Here is a 27,816-nt window from a genome sequence, read left to right on the forward strand (position 1 = left end):
AACAGGAGCTGCTGGATCCTAGGAAATCCCACTCTGCTGTGCCAGTAGGAGGCTGAATCTACCCCCGTGACTGTGGTGAAAATACCAGCCCCAGTTACAGGGGAAATCAGTCATGAAAAAAAATGTATCAATGTGTTAGAATACCCCCCCCCCCCACCTCAAGTCTATTAAGAGCTAATGGGGGGATCACAGTATGTAAAAAAATATATAACTTGAAAAAATGCACTGTCCGAATTGCAGTTCTAGCCCCACTGTGCCACAAAAAATATGCCCTCTATATAAAAGTAATTTCTAAGAGGAGTACAAATTTAAATTTTTTTTTTTAGCAGTCCTATGTGATCGTAAAAACAAATAATTTAAAAGTCCATGAAAAATTTACACTTCTTTCCTATTTTCCTATACATTTCAGCAGTAATCATAAAAAAAACATATGTATAAAATAACAAAAATTAAACCCCATATTACAACAAATAAAGAGGGGCAAAAATTATCTGGATATCCAAATGAGAAAAATATTTAGAGCAATTAATAAGCGTACATAAGGAAAAAAAAATGTGCCTGGTTCTGTCCTGAACTAGTTGATCCAATGCACTATCGGGGCTAAGTTCACACTAGTTTTTCTGCAGAAAAGAAGCCGATTTCACAGCACCAGCAAAAGTTATAAGATTTCAGAAATCTCATTTATGTACAGCTTTTTTTTTCCTGACCGAATTTGATCACTGCAGCGGTTTTACAAAATCAGCAGCGTCAATTCTTTCAGCATTTTTTACCCACTGAAAGTAGTGAAAAATTGCAAAAAATGCTGCAAAACTGCAACGTAACTTTTGTGCTGTGTTTTTGTATTAATTTTGGTGAATAAAATTATCGTATTTTTCGCATTATAAGTATAATTTTCCCCCCAAATTTGGAAGGAGAATGGGGATGCGTCTTATAATCCTAAGGTAGCTTACTGGGAGGTGGAGGGGGCTGCGGTGGTGCGGGGTCACAGGAGGCCGGAGGAGGCTGAGGTGGAGCGGGTCACAGGACGGCAGCGGCAGAAGGAGTGGGGCAATGCTGCGGGCCCTGGGCAGGGAGGGGTGTCACGGTGCTGTTAGCCTTGGGCTCTCTTAAGATGTCTGCGCTGAAAGGGAGTCCTCCTTCCCATTGATTTCCCTCCGGTGGGCTTTGGGAAAATGGCCGCCAGAAGCGGCACATGTGCAGACTGAGATCTGTACTATAGTGCTGTAGACAAATCACACATGTAATCCGCACCCAAAAAACACAGCAAATAGCTGTGTTTTACACACCGCGTTTTACTTACAAGAGTGGAGTATTTGGCTGTAGAAAAAAAAAAAAAAAACACGCTGCAAAAACGCCAGGTGTGAACACAGCCTTAGGGTCCTAAAATATTCCGGGTGTTACTGATAGAGAGCTTGTAACCTATGAGGAAGGGGAATTGGCCACAATGCAAGTGGTAATTCATCAGGGAAAAATAGCTAATTAACCTTTTCTTTAGAGTATATACAGTACAGACCAAAAGTTTGGACACACCTAATTTAAAGATTTTTCTGCATTTTCATGACTTTGAAATTTGTACATTCACACTGAAGGCATCAAAACTATGAATTAACACATGTGGAATTATATACTTAGCAAAAAAGTGTGGAACAACTGAAAATATGTCTTATATTCTAGGTTCTTCAAAGTAGCCACCTTTTGCTTTGATGACTGCTTTGCACCCTCTTTGCATTCTCTTGATGAGCTTCAAGACGTAGTCACCGGAAATGGTTTTCACTTCACAGGTGTGCCCTGTCAGGTTTAATAAGTGGGATTTCTAGCCTTATAAATGGGGTTGGGGCCATCAGTTGTGTTGTGCAGAAGTCTGGTGGATACACAGCTGATAGTCCTACTGAATAGACTGTTAGAATTTGTATTATGGCAAGAAAAAAGCAGCTAAGTAAAGAAAAACGAGTGGCCATCATTACTTTAAGAAATGAAGGTCAGTCAGTCCAAAGAATTGGGCAAACTTTGAAAGTGTCCCCAAGTGCAGTAGCAAAAACCATCAAGCGTTACAAAGAAACTGGCTCACATGAGGACCGCCGCAGGAAAGGAAGACCAAGAGTCACCTCTGCTTCTGAGGATAAGTTTATCCGAGTCACCAGCCTCAGAAATCGCAGCTTAACAGCAGCTCAGATTAGAGACCAGGTCAATGCCACACAGAGTTCTAGCAGCAGACACATCTCTTCAACAACTGTTAAGAGGAGACTTTGTCCAGCAGGCCTTCATGGGAAAATAGCTGCTTGGAAACCACTGCTAAGGACAGGCAACAAGCGGAAGAGACTTGTTTGGGCTAAAGAACATAAGGAATGGACATTAGACCAGTGGAAATCTGTGCTTTGGTCTGATGAGTCCAAATTTGAGATCTTTGGTTCCAACCACCGTGTCTTTGTGCGACGCAGAAAAGGTGAAGGGATGGACTCTACATGCCTGGTTCCCACCGTGAAGCATGGAGGAGGAGGTGTGATGGTGTGGGGGTGCTTTGCTTGTGACACTGTTGGGGATTTTTTCAAAATTGAAGGCATACTGAACCAGCATGGCTACCACAGCATCTTGCAGCGGCATGCTATTCCATCCGGTTTGCGTTTAGTTGGACGATCATTTATTTTTCAACAGGACAATGACCCCAAACACACCTCCAGGCTGTGTAAGGGCTATTTGTCCTAGAAGAAGAGTGATGGGGTGCTACGCCAGATGACCTGGCCTCCACAGTCACCAGACCTGAACCCAATCGAGATGGTTTGGGGTGAGCTGGACCGCAGAGTGAAGGCAAAAGGGCCAACAAGTGCTAAGCATCTCTGGGAACTCCTTCAAGATTGTTGGAAGACCATTTCCGGTGACTGCAAAGCAGTCATCAAAGCAAAAGGTGGCTACTTTGAAGAACCTAGAATATAAGACATATTTTCGGTTGTTTCGCACTTTTCTGTTAAGTATATAATTCCACATGTGTTAATTCATAGTTGTGATGCCTTCAGTGTGAATGTACAATTTTCATAGTCATGAAAATACAGAAAAATCTTTAAATGAGAAGGTGTGTCCAAACTTTTGGTCTGTACTGTAGATACATCTTAAAATGACGCTTTAAAATATACTGAAAAAAGAATAACAAGTTGCGGCTTTACAAGGGGCTCCAGAATTCACCACTGCTCACAGGGAATGGTTTACTTGTAAGTATTTCCCGACTCAGCTTACAGGTCAAAGTGATTCAAGTAATAGTGAAAGTCGCAGAAGTGAAATTCTCCATAAGCCTTTAACAGGGTTTATGGCACCTGCATTATGGTGCGTTTCAAGGTTGCAGACAGTACAACTTTGCCAGCGTGAAGACACCAGAAGGGTGGACGTAGGGCCCGTGAAATACCCACAAAACACTCCTAAGCCATAAAGGGGGTGATTCAGGTAAAGGATATAATTCAGAGACTCCCCGTACGTATAACGTGTCACGCTGCTAAGGGTAAGGACGCAGCTGACACCGCAGTTTGACAAGGACCATTTCTTGGCTGGTTTTGGCACTGGGAACACTTGGAAAACCTAGAGACAGACCTAGTGGACATGTAGTCAGTCTTGGATGAAAGGTTCAAGGGTTAACCTGAGAAAACAGCAATAAATAGAGCGTTTCCTCAATGGTGAGAATGGCTGCGCACAGCTCTGGGTATAAACACATCATTAAAATGCAGAGGAGAATGTGCCCTTGGATGGCAGTGGCATTCTTTGGTTTAACAGGCTGTAGGCATAAACTTTAGCACCGGAGTAATTAAACGCTGCTCGGTTTTTCTGCTGTAATTAGTAGCGTCAGCGAGTCCCAGCACAATGTCACCGACCTTACCCCGGCTGCGTTCTGACCCCATTCTTCACACATAGCCATTGGCGCTTTCACTCAATTTATGCACTAAATGACAAAAGCTACAATTCAGGGTTTTCTAAGCCTCCGGTAGCCGAGGCCTCACGACGTTCCTGGAGATAATGACCCTGACTCTCCCAGCTCTGCTGATAACCAGCCACGGACGGGCGGGGCAGGAGGATTGTAATCCCACTCTCGGCACTACACATCTGATGGCGGCTCGCTGATGGGCTCATGTACATTTACTACTGCTAGTCCTCATGTGGCTTCCTGTAAGGAATAAACAGTCTTACCGTCTATGAACTGCGCTCATTCGTATAGAAAAGCAATATATAGACCGGGTGCAGCCGAGACCACCTCTGGGAGACCCCTCTAATGCCGTATTCATACATGCGGGTGTCGCGGTCTGAATACGGACCATCAGTCACGAGGGGGCTGGAGGTCTCCTGGCCAAACCAGGCATTTTTGAGGCTGTCAAGCTCAGATAGGGAGACCAGCAGCTGGCTCGTGCTAGGACAGTGACACACGAGGGTGAAGGAGGAAGGTGCCCCCAAAAGTGATTTCAGCTGCACCCCATCATCCATACACTTGTTACCCATAATAACCAGAGTGCTCATTTACAGGGAATCTATCACACTGCACATGTAGTCCTATCCATGGGCAGCCTCGTATACAGCAGGAAGACCTCAACATATCAATATAGATCATCTATAACCGTGCTTTATTCACTGAAATCCCTGCTCGCTCTATGCTTAGGGGTCCAGTGGGCGGGCCCCAGCCTGGGTCCAGTGGGCGGGCCCCCGCCTAGGGGGTCCAGTGGGCGGGCCCCCGCCTAGGGGGTCCAGTGGGCGGGCCCCCGCCTAGGGGGTCCAGTGGGCGGGCCCCCGCCTAGGGGGTCCAGTGGGCGGGCCCCCGCCTAGGGGGTCCAGTGGGCGGGCCCCCGCCTAGGGGGTCCAGTGGGCGGGCCCCCGCCTAGGGGGTCCAGTGGGCGGGCCCGCATAGTGACTGACATCCTTCCCTGTGAGACAGTGCATACAGAGGGAGCTGTCAATCACCGCATACATGACTCAAGTATAGCAAGAACAGGAAATTATCTGAATAAACTACAAGATAACCAAATCTTTACTCACATAACGATGTCCAATGTGAGCTTGTTTAACTTAGAAAAAAAGATGCCCTAGAGGCAATCTCATTTACATGTATAAGTACATGTGTGGTCAATATAAGGGACTGGAACATGATTTATTTCTTCCAAGGACCTTACAAAAGACCAGGGGGGGAACTCATTATTTGTGGAGAAAAGGGTTCTTTACAGTTAGAGCAGTCAGACTGTGGAATGCCGACCACAAGGGGTAATGATGGCTGACACTAAACAGCTTTTAAAGGGAATCTGTAACCAGGTCTTTGCTAGCTCATCTGAGAACAGCATAATGTAGGGGTAAAGCCCCTTATTCCAACGACTTTTCACTTACTGGGCTGCCATACATATAATCTGGGGAAATTTGAGTAATGTCTGCTATAGCTCATGGGTAGTAACCTCGCAATGAGGGCACAGGGTCAGGGCAAATAATCCTGCTTGCTTACGCTGGTAGGCACAACTCTCGATCATGCAAGCAATACGTTGATGGTGGAGCTGCAACTTTATGCCCTTTCTTGGCACAGTGAAAAATCAATGCAAAAAAAAAAATGCATGTAGTCTTGATGTTTTAACAATTCAGTTTACTGTAGGTAACAGGCGATTACTGTGTCTGACAATCACAGTGATCAGTGGTTGTAACACAGCAAAACTCAATTGTTAAACACAGCCTGCTTTGTAATAACCTTACAGTGGAATTATTACAAAGGCTATACTGACTACATCAAGAGCTCTACACGTTTTGGCCCGAATTCAACATTGATGTTTCTCCAGTTTTCTTGAGTAATTTGCTCCTTTTTAGTATTTGCACATTTTTCTCTGTACGCTTTGCATAATTTGTTAAAGGGGTTGTTTGGTATTAAGCTACAAGTCTGCAGTCACTTAATGTGACATGCGGTCACATGCAGACTAGACATGTGCGGCCTGGCTAAATGCAATTGTATTGAACGAGGCCAGATACATTCTAGTCGGAATGTGGGCGGAAGGAAGTTTGCTAATCGCATACTTGAGGTCACATGACCGCTCACTCCCATCGCCAGCACTGGAGTATTTCACAGCGCATAGAGTGACTGCAGACTTATAGCTTAAAGGCCCTGTCACACTTAGCGACGCTACAGCGATCCCGACAACGATATGACCTGTCAGGGATCGTTGCTGCGTCGTTATGTGATCGCTGGTGAGCTGTCAAACAGGCAGGCTCACCCCAGCGATCAGGGGAGCAGCGACATCGTGGAAAGAATCTTTCCACGATGTCCTGCTCCTGGTTACCAGCCTGCTGAAGCAGGAGCAGGCTGGTAACCATGATAAACATCGGGTTACTAGGGGCACACGCGCACCGTAGCAGAGTGGTAACCATGATAAACAGCGGGTTACTAAGTGCGCGTGTGCCCCTAGTAACCCGATGTTTATCATGGTTACCAGCCTGATCGCTGCTCCCGCTGGTCACACACAGCGATGTGTGCTGACCAGCGGGAGGGCAACGACCAAAAAAAGGTCCAGGACATTCTGCAGCGATCAGCGACCTCACAGCAGGGGCCTGATCACTGCAAAGTGTCACACATAGTGACATCGCTGGTGAGGTCGCTGTTGCGTCACCAAAACCGTGACTCAGCAGCGATCTCGCTAGCGATCTCACTATGTGAGACGGGGGCTTAAGACCCCTTTAACTCATCTTTCTTTTAACCCCTTCATCCCTGAGCCAGTTTTCACCTTCATGACCAGGCCAAATTTTACAATTCTGATCAGTGTCCCTTTATGTGGCAATTCTTTGGCTTTCCCCATGACTCACAATCCAGAAACGTCAGTGTTTGGATGAAGGATGCAAGAGTCTGTCTGGATCCCAGAAACTCATTCAGCTTTTATGCACACACACTGATTACAAGCAAACAAGTCACAGGTGAGGATGTTACCTTTAGTAGCCATTCAAACCCGTTTTGTCAAATTCTGTGCATGTTATCAGGCCAAAATCACCAGGGTATGTGAACTTTTGATCAGGGTCATTTGGATGTTTTTGATTGTCATTAAGATTTAATAAGAGAAAAAACAGTAGCTTGACAATAAATGGCTTCATCCAACCAATAACCATGAGTGGAGAAAAAGTTTTTTTTTTTTTGTTATCATTCATATTCTCTGAAACAAGACCAAGAAAGGAAAAATTCTGCCGGGGTATGTAAACTTTTGAGCACAATTGTATACTGCAACTGTCAGGAAGGTGTTAAAAAAATTTTTTCCCCTTGACAACTTTGCTTGTCCAAATGTTTTAGAGACAGATTCACTTTTTAGCTCCGCTCACTCCAGTCCTTGTCTGGATGAAGGTTACAGGTAGAGTTTTACATTTGCAAAAAGAATTGGTTAAAGACAAAAAAAAAAAGAATTCTATTCAGAAAAACTTCAACAAATACCAGAAGATATAAAAGCGTAAAAGTGACTAAAAGGAATCACAAATGATGAATCGCACCATTGTTCTTTTTTTGCAAACAATTGAGAATGAACATTAGTGTACAAGGACCTGCAGCGCACACAATCCTCTCGGACCATCTAGCGTGCCGGTTTCTTCTTGGGTGAGCAAGTTGTTGTGTCATGGAAAATAAGAGATACAAGTGAGGAACACCTGTAAGAAATTACTTGGAAAAACACACTCTCAGCGGTCTCATTTCTTGGCTTCTATGGAAAATGTCTTGGAGATCTATATATATATCACAAAATAGCAGGAATGGAGTTCCTGTCTGCAGAGCCCAGGTCCGGGTATCAGAAGAGAAGCCTTTCAGGCTCCGCAAAACACTCATCAGTGGCTAGAAGCCAAGCTGACAAGTACAAGGGTAGATTAATGATGTCCTTATTATACAAGCCGCCTCTTCTTGTAGACGTCCTCCTGTGGTGTCTCAGTCCATGTCACAGCAGACAAGGAGATAAGGCAAGGGATGGCACTGCTCCAAAACTGGGTTTCGTGTGACATCTTTCCTAAATCAGCCAGCTAAGTTCGCCCCGTAGTCCAATGCTTCAGCATAGTCCTCCTTGCCACTTGTTGTGTCTTTAGATACTTTTGTAAAAGTTTTACTTTGTGTCTTTTTCTTTAACCTAGAACACTATGGGCAAAAGCAGTGAGGTCAGGCTGACAGCGCTGCAGACAATTACTGGACTCAGCAGCTCGTGACGGTGACATCAAAGGAGCTGCAGAGCTTGGTGATTGGCTGCAGCCTATACGCAAGCACCAGTGAACACAGAGCGCGGGCCCTGGGAGAGGGAAGTAAAGTGTGGTTTGCTTTCCTTTTACAATAAATTGAACCAGTGTGGAAAGGTCTTCTGAATGGGGACAACCCCTTTTAAGCTTTGCTCACTAATTATATTGGCAACCAATATGCACGTCATACAGCTCCTGAACATCAAGTCTGCCTAGGTTATCCCCTGCTGTAAATGTGTATGGGGGCATAAAGAGGCAAATAACTCATTTACAAGGCTGCGTCTTAATTACCAGAATACTACGGGCTATAAATAATTAAAGGCTGTGGACAAGAAAAACAGAATTTTGATCTGTTAGTATCTAATATAAGTTAAAAGGAATCTGTCAGTTGATTCATGCTGCCCAAACCTCGGACGGCATAAATCAGAGCCTGGCTGTATGACTGCAGACAGGTATGTTATTCTGCTATATGCTGCACAGGGACAGCAGGAGATCACACTACAGCTCTCTCCTCTCCCTGCAGCCGGTCAGCTTCCTCTGAAGTTAGGAGGAGGGGGCAGATTTTAACTGGCTGTATCCCAGTCTGGAAGCGATCCAAGTCAGATACACAGATAGTGGAGGGAATCCACCAGAGAAAGGGGGAGAGATCACACAGGTAGCTTCAGGGAAGCTAGGACCCCCACACAGTCCTTTCAGTCATGTCAGCATGTCTGTAAAAGGAAGAGGTGTGTGGCAGCCTGCACTCCCGACGCCCACTTTAACCCCTAATATCATGGCTAGGTTGCAACTACAGCAGCGGTTCTGATATTGCAAGGAATGAACCCTGAATTACTGATGAAGCTGCAATCCAGGCCGAGATATGCCCATTAGTAGCCAGGACTTATCTCGTATGTCCTTTGCTGTGGAGTGGCCACCATGCTAGTAGGTATGAGATACATCATTGGCAGGTAAAGTATTAATTCCCCTTTTACAGCCCACCAGGGATCTTCTCTTCCCTGTACAGACGTGCTAACATGATGCTGAAGACTGCGGGGCAGCCCTAGTTTCTCAGAAGTTACCTGTGTGATCTCTGCCTTTTCCTCTATAGTGGATTTGATGTAATTGAGCATTGATTGGCTTGTCATATCGTGAAATGGCACGTTATCGGCAGAAATCTGCCTGTGTAAATGTGCTTCAACTCACAGAAAAGGCAGTTGATGTCAGCCCTGAGCCAACAACAGCCAGGAGACTTATCTAAGTGGCAGAATAGCCAGCTATGTGAAGGAGCTGCACAGACTCTACAGCTATCCACAGTAATGAATAAATGAACAGTTAGTTATTTTGATTACTAAATAGAAGGAGAAACCTCAAGGACTTTTTTATAGAAACATTCTTTAATTAAAACACTCACAAAATCCACATTGTTAAGCTGCAATAAAGATTGCTGTTCATCTCAGACCTTATAAAGCCAACGTTTTGAATATTTGTGAGTAAGTCCGTAGAACATACACATCAAACTCTGGCCTGTGGGCCAAGTCTGGCCTGTGGGCCAAGTCTGGCCCACAGGCCAAGTCTGGCCCACAGGCCAAGTCTGGCCCACAGGCCAAGTCTGGCCCACAGGCCAAGTCTGGCCCACAGGGTGGTTTAATTTGGCCGGCGACACCAGAACCACCACCCCTATGTGGGGACATTATTCTGTATGGAGGAATATGTGGGGCCCATTATTCTGTATGGAGGACTATGTGGGACCCATTATTCTGTATGGAGGACTATGTGGAGCCATTATTCTGTATGGAGGACTATGTGGGGCCCATTATTCTGAATGGAGGACTATGTGGGGCCCATTATTCTGTATGGAGGACTATGTGGGGCCCATTATACTGTATGGAGGACTATGTGGGGCCCATTATTCTGAATGGAGGACTATGTGGGGCCCATTATTCTGTATGGAGGACTATGTGGGGCCCATTATTCTGTATGGAGGACTATGTGAGGCCATTATACTGTATGGAGGACTATGTGGGACCCATTATTCTGTATGGAGGACTATGTGGGGCCCATTATTCTGAATGGAGGACTATGTGGGGCCCATTATTCTGTATGGAGGACTATGTGGGGCCCATTATACTGTATGGAGGACTATGTGGGGCCATTATTCTGTATGGAGGACTTTGTGGGGAAGTTATTCTGTATGGAGGACTATGTGGGACCCATTATTCTGTATGGAGGACTATGTGGGACCCATTCTGTATGGAGGACTATGTGAGGCCCATTATTCTGTATGGAGGACTATGTGGGACCCATTATACTGTATGGAGGACTATGTGGGGCCCATTATACTGTATGGGGAACTATGTGGGGCCCATTATACTGTATGGAGGACTATGTGGGGCCCATTATTCTGTATGGAGGACTTTGTGGGGCTCATTATACCGTATACTGGTTATTCTGTGACTTTGTCCAAGTTTTTCATTTTGGCCCACTGTGTATTTGAGTTTGACATCCCTTCCCTATAGGGAATATCATAGATCTAGTAATGAGAAAACACATGTATGATTTTAACACCTCAACTCAATCATAAACGTGTGCCATATCAAGTACCATTTCTTCATTACTTAAAGACTTCAGTATCACTGATTATACCAGTAGCTGCCTATATGTGAACATACTGAGATCCTATAGACAGATGAATGACCTGCAGATTAGACAAGAGGAAAGGCAATACCTGAAAGCACCACTTCAATAAGGTCTCCTTCTTGAATGTCTGCCTCAGATTTTACCAGCTGCAGAATATTTTCCGAGTTTGGGTCATGGCGGAATAAAAGGATCTTGTCGTACATCCCATAGAACCCGCATTCTGGAAACTGGAAAAGAATAATTATTATTATTTTAATGTGCAAAACAGTTAGAAAGAACATGTAAGAACTTCTCAGATTGCAGAATTGACATGAAAAGGCAATGTATACAGGAAGCAGAGGTATATGGCAGCAAGTGGTGTAAGGAAATCATGTGCCTGTCAATATGGCAGTTACTAAAATGTACAGATCTACACGTGAGTACCAAGCGGTGCTCTGCGCGGCCCACCACCGTCAGCTGATAACAAGGTTCAGCTCTTAAAGGGGGTCTCCAGACTTGATATTGATGACCTAATCTGATTACTGATTAGCTGACTAAAAGCAACCAATATAGTCCTGCAAATTCCCCTTTAAGGCCATGTTCACACGTTCAGTATTTGGTCAGTTTTTTAAATCAGTGTTTGGAAGCCAAAACCAGGAATGGAACAAACAGAGGAAAAGTATAATAGAAACACGTCACCACTTCTGTATTTATCACCCACTCCTGGGTTTGGCTTACAAATACTGAGGTAAAATACTGACCAAATACTCAATGTGTGCACAGGGCTTAAATCTTCCTAAAAACTAAATTGTGACGCCTGAAATAAAATCAATCAGTCCCACAAGTGATCAGAGTGATGGCCAAAAATTAATGTGGTTAACAATAAAAGGTCAACTAAAGACACAGCTGAAAAAAAACACAACTGTGATACAAGTTTGAAAATGATCCCCTGTCTGTAGGACAACTTCCTGATAGTTGGGGGTCCGACTGCTGGAACTCCCACCGATGGAAGGATCTGTGGACGATCATGAGCGCTGTGGCTCCATTCATTCATAAGGCAGGGCTGAAGACCAGCAGCACAGCGCTGCGGCTCCATTCATTCATATGGCAGGGCTGAAGACCAGCAGCACAGCGCTGCGGCTCCATTCATTCATAAGGCAGGGCTGAAGACCAGCAGCACAGCGATGCGGCTCCATTCATTCATAAGGCAGGGCTGAAGACCAGCAGCACAGCGCTGCGGCTCCATTCATTCATACGGCAGGGCTGAAGACCAGCAGCACAGCGCTGCGGCTCCATTCATTCATACGGCAAGGCTGAAGACCAGCAGCACAGCGCTCGGCTCCATTCATTCATACGGCAGGGCTGAAGACCAGCAGCACAGCGCTGCGGCTCCATTCATTCATACGGCAAGGCTGAAGACCAGCAGCACAGCGCTGCGGCTCCATTCATTCATATGGCAGGACTGAAGACCAGCAGCACAGCGCTGCAGCTCCATTCATTCATATGGCAGGGCTGAAGACCAGCAGCACAGCGCTCGGCTCCATTCATTCATATGGCAGGACTGAAGACCAGCAGCACAGCGCTGCGGCTCCATTCATTCATATGGCAGGGCTGAAGACCAGCAGCACAGCGCTCGGCTCCATTCATTCATATGGCAGGGCTGAAGACCAGCAGCACAGCGCTGCGGCTCCATTCATTCATACGGCAGGGCTGAAGACCAGCAGCACAGCGCTGCGGCTCCATTCATTCATACGGCAGGGCTGAAGACCAGCAGCACAGCGCTGCGGCTCCATTCATTCATACGGCAGGGCTGAAGACCAGCAGCACAGCGCTGCGGCTCCATTCATTCATACGGCAGGGCTGAAGACCAGCAGCACAGCGCTGCGGCTCCATTCATTCATATGGCAGGGCTGAAGACCAGCAGCACAGCGCTCGGCTCCATTCATTCATATGGCAGGGCTGAAGACCAGCAGCACAGCGCTGCGGCTCCATTCATTCATAAGGCAGGGCTGAAGACCAGCAGCACAGCGCTGCGGCTCCATTCATTCATAAGGCAGGGCTGAAGACCAGCAGCACAGCGCTGCGGCTCCATTCATTCATATGGCAGGGCTGAAGACCAGCAGCACAGCGCTGCGGCTCCATTCATTCATATGGCAGGGCTGAAGACCAGCAGCACAGCGCTCGGCTCCATTCATTCATATGGCAGGGCTGAAGACCAGCAGCACAGCGCTCGGCTCCATTCATTCATAAGGCAGGGCTGAAGACCAGCAGCACAGCGCTGCGGCTCCATTCATTCATACGGCAAGGCTGAAGACCAGCAGCACAGCGCTGCGGCTCCATTCATTCATACGGCAGGGCTGAAGACCAGCAGCACAGCGCTGCGGCTCCATTCATTCATACGGCAGGGCTGAAGACCAGCAGCACAGCGCTGCGGCTCCATTCATTCATACGGCAGGGCTGAAGACCAGCAGCACAGCGCTCGGCTCCATTCATTCATATGGCAGGGCTGAAGACCAGCAGCACAGCGCTGCGGCTCCATTCATTCATAAGGCAGGGCTGAAAACCAGCAGCACAGCGCTGCGGCTCCATTCATTCATAAGGCAGGGCTGAAGACCAGCAGCACAGCGCTGCGGCTCCATTCATTCATATGGCAGGGCTGAAGACCAGCAGCACAGCGCTACGGCTCCATTCATTCATATAGCAGGGCTGAAGACCAGCAGCACAGCGCTGCGGCTCCATTCATTCATATGGCAGGGCTGAAGACCAGCAGCACAGCGCTCGGCTCCATTCATTCATAAGGCAGGGCTGAAGACCAGCAGCACAGCGCTGCGGCTCCATTCATTCATAAGGCAGGGCTGAAGACCAGCAGCATAGCGCTGCGGCTCCATTCATTCATAAGGCAGGGCTGAAGACCAGCAGCACAGCGCTGCGGCTCCATTCATTCATAAGGCAGGGCTGAAGACCAGCAGCACAGCGCTGCGGCTCCATTCATTCATATGGCAGGGCTGAAGACCAGCAGCACAGCGCTGCGGCTCCATTCATTCATAAGGCAGGGCTGAAGACCAGCAGCACAGCGCTGCGGCTCCATTCATTCATATGGCAGGGCTGAAGACCAGCAGCACAGCGCTGCGGCTCCATACATTCATATGGCAGGGCTGAAGACCAGCAGCACAGCGCTGCGGCTCCATTCATTCATACGGCAAGGCTGAAGACCAGCAGCACAGCGCTGCGGCTCCATTCATTCATACGGCAGGGCTGAAGACCAGCAGCACAGCGCTGCGGCTCCATTCATTCATACGGCAGGGCTGAAGACCAGCAGCACAGCGCTGCGGCTCCATTCATTCATATGGCAGGGCTGAAGACCAGCAGCACAGCGCTCGGCTCCATTCATTCATATGGCAGGGCTGAAGACCAGCAGCACAGCGCTGCGGCTCCATTCATTCATAAGGCAGGGCTGAAGACCAGCAGCACAGCGCTGCGGCTCCATTCATTCATATGGCAGGGCTGAAGACCAGCAGCACAGCGCTGCGGCTCCATTCATTCATATGGCAGGGCTGAAGACCAGCAGCACAGCGCTGCGGCTCCATTCATTCATATGGCAGGGCTGAAGACCAGCAGCACAGCGCTGCGGCTCCATTCATTCATATGGCAGGGCTGAAGACCAGCAGCACAGCGCTGCGGCTCCATTCATTCATAAGGCAGGGCTGAAGACCAGCAGCACAGCGCTGCGGCTCCATTCATTCATAAGGCAGGGCTGAAGACCAGCAGCACAGCGCTGCGGCTCCATTCATTCATAAGGCAGGGCTGAAGACCAGCAGCACAGCGCTGCGGCTCCATTCATTCATATGGCAGGGCTGAAGACCAGCAGCACAGCGCTGCGGCTCCATTCATTCATAAGGCAGGGCTGAAGACCAGTAGCACAGCGCTGCGGCTCCATTCATTCATATGGCAGGGCTGAAGACCAGCAGCACAGCGCTGCGGCTCCATTCATTCATATGGCAGGGCTGAAGACCAGCAGCACAGCGCTGCGGCTCCATTCATTCATATGGCAGGGCTGAAGACCAGCAGCACAGCGCTGCGGCTCCATTCATTCATAAGGCAGGGCTGAAGACCAGCAGCACAGCGCTCGGCTATATCTCACTGTCTCATTAAGATCGACCATCATCAACCACTGCAACATCCAAACTCTCAGTTCTTGGGATCGGTGGGGGTCCCACGGGTCAGACACCCAGAGATCGTGAAATGATCCCCTATTTAATATATAGGTGGTAACTTTCAAACTGGAGAAGACCCCTTGAATATACTACAAACTTAGAAGTGAAAAATCTTAAAATATTGGAATAGGACGTCGACCTCCATGTACTGTATGTGTCAACTTTTCTACGTCTGCAAACGTACATGTCAAAAACGCATGCACTGAACCGCGTGTCTGAATTGACGCATAAATTACCTACGTACACCTTATTCAATCAACGTTGATATGTTTATTTCATAAAAAAAACACTTTTTTTCATCTTTTCTTAAACAGTTAATGGTACAGACAGGAACATGTGTGCGTTTTAGATGTATTAAGCAGTTAAGTGTTGCAATGTATCTCCCTTTGAGAATAATGGAGAAAGAACGGATATGCCATTCATCAGGTTTTTTTTTTGGGGGGGGGGGGACCAAAAGAGGTTATCAATTAGTGTACATAAATCTAACAAAAAAAAACCCTCATATCCCAGGCCCCCCCCCACTTGCTGTACAGAAATCTCCATGGACAGGACACAGTAGGAGCCGTGGGTGGTCCGCACAGGGTTAGCGTTGACACACAGCTGCTGCAGAACATGATTACGGGGGTTTGTGCCTCGTCACCCCAGCTCACATTACCATGGTACAGTTCATACATGCATTCATCTACATAAATGGTTTTGTAGATGCCTTGCATTATTTATGCGGCACTGGGTCTCACCGGAGGAGGTCGGCAGGTTTAATTAATCATCAATTAGTAGAGGTGAGCCTGTGCACAGGAGACCCCCGCTGTGGGGGGAGGCAGGGAGAAGGCCACCTCACATATATGGGAACAGTCTATCCAGGTCACGTCGGTGCGGGTTATCTGGGCGGCAGGAGCCCACCGCTATCCTGGACTTGTGGCCAGATGAGAGTCTGTTGCTGCTTCTTAACAAGAGCTCTTCTCCCAAGTATTAGCCCTTGAGTTGCGTCCTAGGGACAGAAAGGGGGTCTCCATGACAACGGAGTGGCATCCAGCATCGGTTGCCATGGATGCAGGCACGAGGTATGTTTGGGGGGTAAATGCTACTTCATACGGAAGAGAAAATACGATTGTGAAGCAGATAACGTCGTCTTCTGTGCAGCCGTGAGCAGAAGAAAAGGATAACAGGGCGACAAAAAGAAATGTTTCATGGTAAGAAAAAAGGTTCTGCTAAGGTGCAACTGAAGAAAAGCTGGAAAATGGGGAGAACTAAAGTCCACAGCTAGCCGAGGCCGGAGAGGGTGGCCACACCGGGGGATCAAGGGAAACCGTCACAAAAAATGTTACCGAAACAGTAAAGTACTGCCGGATCACCAAAGATTGCCCAACGATGTGCACAGCTCCTACATGAGCGCTAGCACAGGCTGAATAATAACTATATGGGTCTGCAGACCACTCAGAGTGAGCGTGCAGACCCCTACACTTACCATTAAAGGGAATCTGTCAGCAGGATTTGCAATGTTAACCTAGAACAATATAAAATAGGGCGAGAGCAGCTGATTCAATCAGTGTTTTATTTGAAGGAGATTATCACTGCAGGACTAGGTTTCACATTTAGGCTAATCTGTGTAACCCCGCCCCCAGCACTGATTGGCAGCTTGCTGACAATGCTCATTGCATCACAGCCAATCAGTGGTGTGGGCGGGGTTATACACAGCTCCACATTCAAAGAACTGGTAGATCTGCAGCAGAAAAAACAGGGATTCTATCAAAACTGCAGCAAGTAGTCCAGTATGTGACACATAGCTGGAATCATGCTCTCTTGCCCTATATTATGCTGCTCTCAGATTACACAGCAAATATCAGCTGATTGGTGAACAGACCCATAGACTTACTATTAAGTGCATGGATCCTTGGCGTTCGGGGTATGGAGCCACAGACTTAGTACTGAGCCCATACTCTGCTCATACAAGAGCTGATTGACTGATCAGTGGACTCCCACCAACACTTTGCAGTCTCTATAAAATATGACAAACCGTGTAAAAATATTATGTGGCCAAACCTGAGTAGCTTTTCTCGCAGATACACAATATGTGAGTATGTGGTAAAACCCTGTATTTTTAACAGGTGTTATTTCAGATTCAATAATAATGCGTCTTTCTCCTGTCCTATTACTGACTACTCAATATATCATTTCATCCATTAAAGAGGTTTTGTACAGAGTCCAAAAACAACGCTTACTCTTCTCATCCGCCGACAATCTAACCACCCCAACATCTGCCCTGAAGGATTTGTGCCCGGTTAATCTCAGCTCCCAGTCTGCCAGGCCGGGGAGCACACTGGTGCATGGAGTTTGGGTTACCAGAGGCCAATACCTTATGAATTCAATCAGCTGTATTCTTAAAGTGGACGGCCTTCGTCAGCGGATGCAATGCAGAGGATCTCTGCAAATCTTTATACTAAAAAGTTTATGCAGTCAATGACGATAGCATACCTTCAAAACTATATTTTATTCCAAAAATAGACATCGGAACATGAAAACGACACTCAAAAATTTTGCAAGTGTAAAATGTTGTTAAACCCCCCAAAGACTCCTGATAGGTGCATTAGATGTACAATTGCTCATATTCTTAAGCTGGGTTTCCATGTGTCGACCAGAATGGCCGGCCGATCTCTCCCATACAGAAGAACGCTCCTGTATTCTCTATGAAAGACATCTATGATGGCGGCTTAACTTAAGAAGAACAAAAAAGGGATCGGCAGTCAGAACTCTGATCCTTCACGCCCCCACAACAATTATCTGTCGGGGGCCTTCATCCACATAAGGACCCATCGATATCAGTCGAACCAGGACATAATCGGTGGGCTCAGACGTCAGTCTAAAATATATGGGGGCCTTAATTTCAGGATGTTAATGTCTCCAGATAACTGGTGGGCAGGAGGATTGCTAGTCCTGCAGCTTCTGATCCCTCCTACCCTCCTTTGTAAGACACACAACCGAGAAACACAACTTTTCTTGCTCTCCACGTATTGCAGTCGTTGTGGAGCCAGTTATTATTTCGAGCAGCCGGCTCAATAATAGATGGGTAATATTTGGCCTGTGCACTTTAATTTCAGAAGATCAGATCCTCATAGTAAGGATAGTAATTAGTGTGGCCAGTTAATGCACCAATTAGCCTCCCTTTGACAACGCTGCACATTTCTTCCAGGGAGTGTACAAATTATAAGTATCTGACTATCAACCAGCATATGATATACAGGGTGTGGTACATAGGACAGATAATGGCAGCATACAGCATAAAAATAACGTCCCCGGCAACACCTAAAAGCCTGCGTTCTTCAGCTTATCAGCCAGCACTAGGTTAAGATTAGAGTTAGTCCAGTGCAATGACTGCTGCAGCCAATCACTGAGGTCAGCGGCTCTGCCAATGAAGGTAGACAATACATGCTGCTGAGCTTAGTGATTGCCTGCAGCGGTGATGTGCACTGTAGTCATGATGTCACTGTTGCAGTGTACAAATAAATAAAAGAGCAAGGGCAGAGAGGCGGCGCTGGACCAGATGAGGGTGAATAACCACTTTTTTACTATAACTTAGCACTGACCAATAATCTGAAGAACCCAATTCCAAAGTGGTATATATATTATAATATATACATATATGAAAAAAAAAGCTGACATATTTGCATCACATGGAGCCCTCCAACAAAAGCCATATGGGGTATCCAGCACCTATAGGTTCCTATTGTAGGAAAAAAATACAAATAAAAATAAGGCCCATTGTATAAAGCAGTTCATTTGCTATAATATTCCCTTCCTTTTTTTATACTGACCTTACAGAGGCCAAAAAGACAGGCGTATGGCCTCCGTTGAGTCATTAGAGGTCTATGTTCAGTACTGCCATTCTGTGGATAAGTGGGGATCCTAACAATCAAGCCCACAGAGAGTGGGGCATATCACAGCAATAATAACTTCAAAGGATGTAAAATGATTAGTTTGTTTGTTTTTTTTATAAATAAAAACCCAGACAGGTCAACAGCTCCATAGATTATAAGAGGTACATGTTTTATCTGTGCAAACCACTGAAAGAACACTTATGTATGTCTGAATGAGGCCCAATGTACAGATCTCAGCCAGTAACATTACCAATGCAAAAGCTGCTTTTGTTATATTAATGGTGCAATATTGTGCTGGGGACCGGTCCGCTCTGCTGTCAGGTCCATAGGGAGAAAGTAGTGACAGCTCCTCCATATGGAGCCGGTATCACCGCAGGCGTCGCTCACCGTGACTCACCATTTTCCACAGACTCAATAAGGACAAACTGTAATGTGAAATGACGTCTCAGGGTCTTCACATGTATGGTGAAGCAATACTAGAAACCTTACTTTCAGCAGAGAACGGCACATACTAGAGATCAGCTAGAATAGATTACATTCATTGATCAGGATGAAACCTTACTGGTACAATCCTCCTACAGCAGCCCAGCGCCAGGCTCCCACATATACATCCCGAAGGTGGCCCTGCTCCGAAAATTCATCAAAGTCCACTATGGACACAGTATTGAGGGACCACCTGACTTCTGCATTTGGTGCATTTGTAATGAAGGCTGATAGGACTTATAATTTGCAGCCACTAGGGAGTCCACTGCGCAGGAAGAGTCCGATGTATTCAATAAAGGACTTCTTCTCAATACTCTTTTGCTTTAAGTAACAACTCTTAAACATTTTAGATGGTCATCCTGGAATAAATACTTCTCTCCAAGCAGGATTAACCTCTCTACATAAATTATTTTTAGCTAGAAAATATATATTACTTTATTTCAATACATATAAATTGAAAACCTGTGAAGTTATAACAAAGATTAATTTCTCTTCATCTTTATTTCCCTACCCCACCTTTTTTGTCCACCTTTTCATTTCCCCTTCCCCTCCAAATAGCTTTCCCTGTTCTCTTCTGTGTTTCTTCTAAGTTACAAGTACTTAAGTTTGATGTAACGGTATATTACATTTTATATTCCCTTTCCCTAATGTTGTAAAAATAACCAAATAACAAGAATATCATTTCAAAGACGGAGACGGGCACTCCTGCCACCGGTTGGTAGTTTTCCCCCAATATCAGATAGAAATACATTTATCAACCAGTGGCTGGGAGGGGCCGGTATGTAAACACAGTGGGCTCCTTAAACCGGGTTAAGATGGAGGTATGTTACGATCTGTATACCAGAATGACCGCAGGCCTGTAGTTTAATAGACAAGGGTAGCTGTACGTTTGGGTCGGGAGACCTGTGGTAAGTTTAGGCAGTCCACTTACAGACTGTACTCTGGTCTGAATCTGGCCTTCGTGGCGGCAGACGGCAACTTTTAATTTATAACCTCTACAGAATTACAGCGCACGTGCACAAAAGAGGGAGACTGATGAAATCAGACACTACTTTAGGCTGTCCTCAGAAAGGGCAGCATGGCGGACCTTGCAGGATCCATTTAAGAGGGAATGTTGTGACAACAAAAGTGGTCACAAACCCACCAAGCAATAAAAGAGGAGGCTATCGGAGGCCAGAATAAAGCAAAGCAACAAACCCGTGAGCTGCTTCAAGTGCGTTTCAGCTTTGCTTTTATTTCTGCTACAGAGCATTACTGTGACAGCTGGAATACTCTTATTCGGACCATTAGTTCGGTTTCATACAGTGCTGATATGGTGCATAATCTGGGTGTTAATTCTGCTTAACTTTCCCATAAATCCTATTCAGGAGCTAGCAAAAAGTGACAAGACTTTGCATGTGTACCAGAAATGGATCCCAGGCTGGAAAGACAAACATGGTTCTTTCGATTTCAGGACAATAATGTCACCAAACAAGAACTTAATCTCCGCAGGGAAATATGATCTCTATATTAACTGTACAGATATGTATTTTGCAAAAAAAATAAAATAACTAACCTATGCTAAGTAGCTACATAAAACATATGCGTTAAGCAGATACAGACACATTTTCTTAGTGGTGTCACAAAGTTTTCTAACTTCAGATGCTATAAGAGTGCACATCCTGTTATGGGATAAGAGTTAAAAATGGGCTTCAAAGTAACCTAGAATACAGAAACCTTCACTCCCTCCCTTGTCTAAAACCGTAGAGAAAGCGGCCTTACCACATGGGGAGCGTTGGTTATTATTTTGTATAGGTGTTTTTTGTGCAAAACAAAGTGCAGGAATTTCCCCAACTTATCAGACTGCTCATTTTATGTTCCAAAGACTTCTAGGAAAAAAAATGAAAATTTGGTTAAAATGGAGAATTCTGGTCCATGAGTTCGGCGCACTGCAATAATTCCCTGCGGACCTTCACAATGAATGGTCTGTGACTAATAATCAAGAGGAGCGGAGGACGCCGGGACAGAAGCAAAGGAAGAAGATGGGAAGACCCCAGAACACAAGTTATGCTCAGAATTGTGACGAAAGGTGTTCAGATTAAAGAGCTTTAATGGAATTTTAATAAAGTTGGCTGAAAGTTTATAAAATTAAAGTAGTAAAGAAGTAACTTACACTCACCCATTTACTACCCTGCTCAATCTGCTGTCCATGGAAACAAAACCCCTGCAACTAATCACTGCCCACAGCATTCATGTGCCATCCATGCTGGTATCACCACAGGAGCCAGTGACAGACTGTAGTAGTTATGGAGGGCACACATCACTACAAGACTTACGGGACCACCAATGTAGTGGCGCTGGGTTATACGAGTAAGTCTAGGTGACTTCCGCAAACTATGCCATTTCTTTCTCACAGGCCATTTACATAATACCAGAAAACCCCTTGAGGATATGTGCACATGGAGTCCTAAGCGGACCCACCTGAAAAAGTGCTTAGAAAAGTAAAAATAATACAATAATGCACATATACAGTACAGACCAAAAGTTTGGACACACCTTCTCATTTATAGATTTTTCTGTATTTTCATGACTATGAAAATTGTACATTCACACTGAAGGCATCAAAACTATGAATTAACACATGTGGAATTATATACTTAACAAAAAAGTGTGAAACAACTGAAAATATGTCTTATATTCTAGGTTCTTCAAAGTAGCCACCTTTTGCTTTGATGACTGCTTTGCACACTCTTGGCATTCTCTTGATGAGCTTCAAGAGGTAGTCACCGGAAATGATTTTCACTTCACAGGTGTGCCCTGTCAGGTTTAATAAGTGGGATTTCTTGCCTTATAAATGGGGTTGGGACCATCAGTTGTGTTGTGCAGAAGTCAGGTGGATACACAGCTGATAGTCCTACTGAATAGACTGTTAGAATTTGTATTATGGCAGGAAAAAAGCAGCTTAGTAAAGAAAAACGAGTGGCCATCATTACTTTAAGAAATGAAGGTCAGTCAGTGCGAAAAAAATTGGGAAAACTTTGAAAGTGTCCCCAAGTGTAGTTGCAAAAACCATCAAGCGCTACAAAGAAACTGGCTCACATGAGGACTGCCCCAGGAAAGGAAGACCAAGAGTCACCTCTGCTTCTGAGGATAAGTTTATCCGAGTCACCAGCCTCAGAAATCGCAGGTTAACAGCAGTTCAGATTAGAGACCAGGTCAATGCCACACAGAGTTCTAGCAGCAGACACATCTCTTCAACAACTGTTAAGAGGAGACTTTATGCAGCAGGCCTTCATGGTAAAATAGCGGCTAGGAAACCACTGCTAAGGACAGGCAACAAGCAGAAGAGACTTGTTTGGACTAAAGAACATAAGGAATGGACATTAGACCAGAGGAAATCTGTGCTTTGGTCTGATGAGTCCAAATTTGAGATCTTTGGTTCCAACCACCGTGTCTTTGTGCGACGCAGAAAAGGTGAACGGATGGACTCTACATGCCTGGTTCCCACCGTGAAGCATGGAGGAGGAGGTGTGATGGTGTGGGGGTGCTTTGCTATTGACACTGTTGGGGATTTATTCAAAACTGAAGGCATACTGAACAAGCATGGCTACCACAGCATCTTGCAGCGGCATGCTATTCCATCCGGTTTGCGTTTAGTTGGACCATCATTTATTTTTCAACAGGACAATGACCCCAAACACACCTCCAGGCTGTGTAAGGGCTATTTGACCAAGAGGGAGAGTGATGGGGTGCTACGCCAGATGATCTGGCCTCCACAGTCACCAGACCTGAACCCAATCAAGATGGTGTGTGGGTGAGCTGGACCGCAGAGTGAAGGCAAAAGGGCCAACAAGTGCTAAGCATCTCTGGGAACTCCTTCAAGATTGTTGGAAGACCATTTCCGGTGACTACCTCTTGAAGCTCATCAAGAGAATGCCAAGAGTGTGCAAAGCAGTCATCAAAGCAAAAGGTGGCTACTTTGAAGAGCCTAGAATATAAGACATATTTTCAGTTGTTTCACACTTTTTTGTTAAGTATATAATTCCACATGTGTTAATTCATAGTTTTGATGCCTTCAGTGTGAATGTACAATTTTCATAGTCAAGAAAATACAGAAAAATCTTTAAATGAGAAGGTGTGTCCAAACTTTTGGTCTGTACTGTACATTGCAACGTTAAAATGACTTGCTGTGCACATGTTCAGTCCTTTTGTGCTTCTTTTAACCACTTGAGGTTTCGAAAGCCATAAAGGAAGAGAAATCCATAATTGAAGCTGTATGCTAATGAGCTGCAAGTACAGGGGGTGGGACATCGCACTTGCAGCTCTCCTCATCCCCAGCCTGCCCCTGACAGGTCACTCTTAATTCAGTGATCTGTAAAGGTCCTCATGATGCAATAAGGCCCAGTGTGCATGCAAAATTCCTTACTTATTCTTTCCATTCTGAACCTAAAATCTCAGTAGCTGAAGGGATGTTATACAGGGATGTCAAACACAAATACACAGAGGGACTAAATTAAAAGCTTGGACAAAGTCGCACACCAACCTTGATATTTATTAAAAAAAAAAAAAAAAAAAAGTCTTCAATTAAGGAAGTTTTTCCTTATCAAATATAACACTGAACCTTTTCATATGGAAACTTAAAGGGGTTGTCCCATGAACAAAGTACATTTTAATTAATAGATCTTAGAATAAAATAAAACATACTCATGATATACATACTGGAAAAATATAATATGTAGTAAAAAGCATATGGCACAATAAGCTAATTTAATATGTAAAAACAAAAGATAAAAATCCTTGAATTATAAATACAGATAAAGTATGATGTCAACAAAAGTGCCACTCAAACGTCGTACGATAATCGCAAAGTGAATTCCCCCACATGCACAGTATGATGACCCTACTGTCCCCCCCCAACAAAGTATGATGCCCCAACTGTGCTCCCCACAATATAATGGGCCCGCATAGTCCTCCATACATTATAATGGCCCCACAGTCCTCCATACAGTATAATGGCCCCACATAGTCCTCCATACAGTATAATGGCCCCACATAGTCCTCCATACAGTATAATGTGCACCACATAGTCCTCCATACAGTATAATGGGCCCCACATAGTGCTCCATACAGTATAATGGCCCCACATAATCCTCCATACAGTATAATGGCTCCACATAGTGCTCCATACAATATAATGGCTCCACATAGTGCTCCATAAAGTATAATGGCTCCACATAGTGCTCCATAAAGTATAATGGCTCCACATAGTGCTCCATAAAGTATAATGGCTCCACATAGTGCTCCATACAGTATAATGGCTCCACATAGTGCTCCATACAGTATAATGGCTCCACATAGTGCTCCATACAGTATAATGGCTCCACATAGTGCTCCATACAGTATAATGGCTCCACATAGTGCTCCATACAGTATAATGGCTCCACATAGTGCTCCATACAGTATAATGGCTCCACATAGTGCTCCATACAGTATAATGGCTCCACATAGCGCTCCATACAGTATAATGGCCCCACATAGCGCTCCATACAGTATAATGGCCCCACATAGTGCTTCATACAGAATAATGGGCCCCACATAGTCCTCCATACAGAATAATGGGCCCCACATAGTCCTCAATACAGTATAATGGACCCCAAATAGTCCACAATACAGTATAATGGACCCCAAATAGTCCACAATACAGTATAATGGGCCCCACATAGTCCACAATACAGTATAATGGGCCCCACATAGTCCTCCATACAGTATAATGGGCCCCACATAGTCCTTCATACAGTATAATGGGACCACATAGTGCTCCATACAGTATAATGGGACCACATAGTGCTCCATACAGTATCATGGGACCACATAGTGCTCCATACAGTATCATGGGACCACATAGTGCTCCATACAGTATCATGGGACCACATAGTGCTCCATACAGTATTATGGGACCACATAGTCCTCCATACAGTAGAATGGGACCACATAGTCCTCCATACAGTAGAATGGGACCACATAGTCCTCCATACAGTATAATGGGCCTGACATAGTGCTCCATACAGTATAATGGGCCCCACATAGTCCTCCATACAGTATAATGGGCCCCACATAGTCCTCCATACAGTATAATGGGCCCCACATAGTCCTCCATACAGTATAATGGGCCCCACATAGTCCTCCATACAGTATAATGGGCCCCACATAGTCCTCCATACAGTATAATGGTCCCCACATAGTCCTCCATACAGTATAATGGGCCCCACAGTGCTCCATACAGAATAATGGGCCCCACATAGTCCTCCATACAGTATAATGGGCCCCATATAGTCCTCCATACAGTATAATGGGCCCCACAGTGCTCCATACAGAATAATGGCCCCCACATAGTCCTCCATACAGTATAATGGCCCCACAGTGCTCCATACAGAATAATGGGCCCCACATAGTCCTCCATACAGTATAATGGGCCCCATATAGTCTTCCATACAGTATAATGTACGCCACATAGTCGCCATACAGAATAATGGGCCCCACAGAGTGCTCTATACCGAATAATGGACCCCAGATAGTGCTCCACACAGTATAACAGGGCCAAGCAATGTCCTTCTCACAGAATAATGGATCCCACATTAAAAAAAAAAAATAAAATAAAACAATACTCACTTCTCCCCTGTTCCCTGCTGCTCCGGTCTCGGCGGCGAGTGCTCTGAATCTCATCACTGCTTGGCACAATGGGAGCGTTGTAGTCATGTCATCGCACCCACTGCGCTGAGACGTCAGATGCAGCGGGAGAATGAAGCATCAGCTGATGGCTCCCCTCTTTCATCATCCAGGATGCCAATACAGTTAAAAGTGCAATGTCAGGCGTGGGGGCAGGGAGGTCACCTGGCATCGCAGGCCAAACATACTCATCTTGCAAGCAAGAGTTTTGACATGTGTGATCTATTACAAAGAGATTGTCAGGGCAGTGTTACTTGCCTAGGAGACCGGCCACTGTTATACTGCAGAAGTGACTGGTAACTAGGCAATAAACAATGCCTCAATTTATGAGAATGGAGAGGATTTTTAATAAGTAGTACATTGCCATGCAGCTTTAATATATCATCCTTGCAGGGGCTGCAGGCAGCGCGGCCGGGCAAGGACGCAGGCACCGCTGGCCGGGCCAGGACGCAGGTGCACCGCTGGCCGGGCCAGGACGCAGGTGCACCGCTGGCCGGGCCAGGACGCAGGCACCGCTGGCCGGGCCAGGACGCAGGCACCGCTGGCCGGGCCAGGACGCAGGCACCGCTGGCCGGGCCAGGACGCAGGCACCGCTGGCCGGGCCAGGACGCAGGTGCACCGCTGGCCGGGTCAGGACGCAGGTGCACCGCTGGCCGGGCCAGGACGCAGGCACCGCTGGCCGGGCCAGGACGCAGGCACCGCTGGCCGGGCCAGGACGCAGGCACCGCTGGCCGGGCCAGGACGCAGGCACCGCTGGCCGGGCCAGGACGCAGGCACCGCTGGCCGGGCCACAGGACTCTAGCTTGAAGGCTAGTCCATATTGTTACACAGAACTTACATTAAATTATAGAGCTGTAACTACCCTTTTTATCATGCAGTAACTACAATTCATTTACATTTACAAGGAAACCATTTTAAGTTTCCCAGCAATAACAGATCCTCTTTGAAGATGATAATCATATAAAGAAGTGACAATGGGAATCACAGGGCACCGTAAACGTCAGAGAAAAAAACTTTTCTCAACTTTGCCCCATCCTAAAGACACTAAACCCTCACTGTCGCTTTGTATAATCGCTATCTATTCTTGTGAAGAACTGATAAGCGGCTATTTTAAGACTGCACGTAGTCTACTATAGGATTCCGAACTGGAAATACAGGGAGATGTCCGCCCCGTGGTCACCATTTTATTTCCTATATTGGCTGTTTACACACATGCGAATGATCTAAGCCAGTCTCGTATGCTGCGTCTTATAAGCTTTATGTCGTACATTTACTACTCTTTAAAATGTGGTCAATTGTTCTCCGCCACAATCAAAACAATGGCCAAGTAAAAATATCCAGAGCTATAAATGAGTAACTGGAGGTGGATGTACAAACTAACAATTAGTAACTTTTTTTATTCCGGAGGGTGAACTTCTCTCTGGTATTTTGCTAAACCTGGAAGCACATTTGCTTTCGCACATAGCACTGAAGGATATGGAGGACACGATCCAGGTAATGTTTAATCCATACCTCACCAGGAAGGTCTGAACAGTTTTGCTCTCTGCTGGTTCGTCTAGCAGCATATGCGCTATATGGGGACATAATCAGCAACGCAAAAGCTTATGGATGACATTTCAGGGAGGAAGTGTGGAGACGCTGAGGTTTTTTAGCCCAAAGATTAAACCTCTTTTTCTGAAATACACCTTCAAGAGCATGCTTACAGCCAGTGTCAGACTGAAGAACATTGGGCCCACCAGAGGATTTGATTCTGAGGG

General features: G+C 45.8%; 1 protein-coding gene across 2 annotated transcripts in view; it reads right to left on the reverse strand.

Moving 5' to 3' along the window:
- PRKD1 (protein kinase D1) overlaps window positions 1-27,816 on the reverse strand; it is a 139,249-nt gene that overhangs the window by 53,332 nt on the left and 58,101 nt on the right. For both annotated transcript variants that reach the window (XM_073639047.1, XM_073639046.1), the window contains one exon: window positions 10,895-11,033. In XM_073639047.1, the coding sequence (XP_073495148.1) occupies window positions 10,895-11,033 (139 nt within the window). The remainder of the gene's footprint in view (window positions 1-10,894; window positions 11,034-27,816) is intronic.

Source organism: Phyllobates terribilis, unplaced genomic scaffold (genome assembly GCF_046119375.1).
Source record: "Phyllobates terribilis strain yellow unplaced genomic scaffold, ASM4611937v1 Scaffold_7__3_contigs__length_470593459, whole genome shotgun sequence".
Classification (NCBI taxonomy): Eukaryota; Metazoa; Chordata; class Amphibia; order Anura; family Dendrobatidae; genus Phyllobates; species Phyllobates terribilis.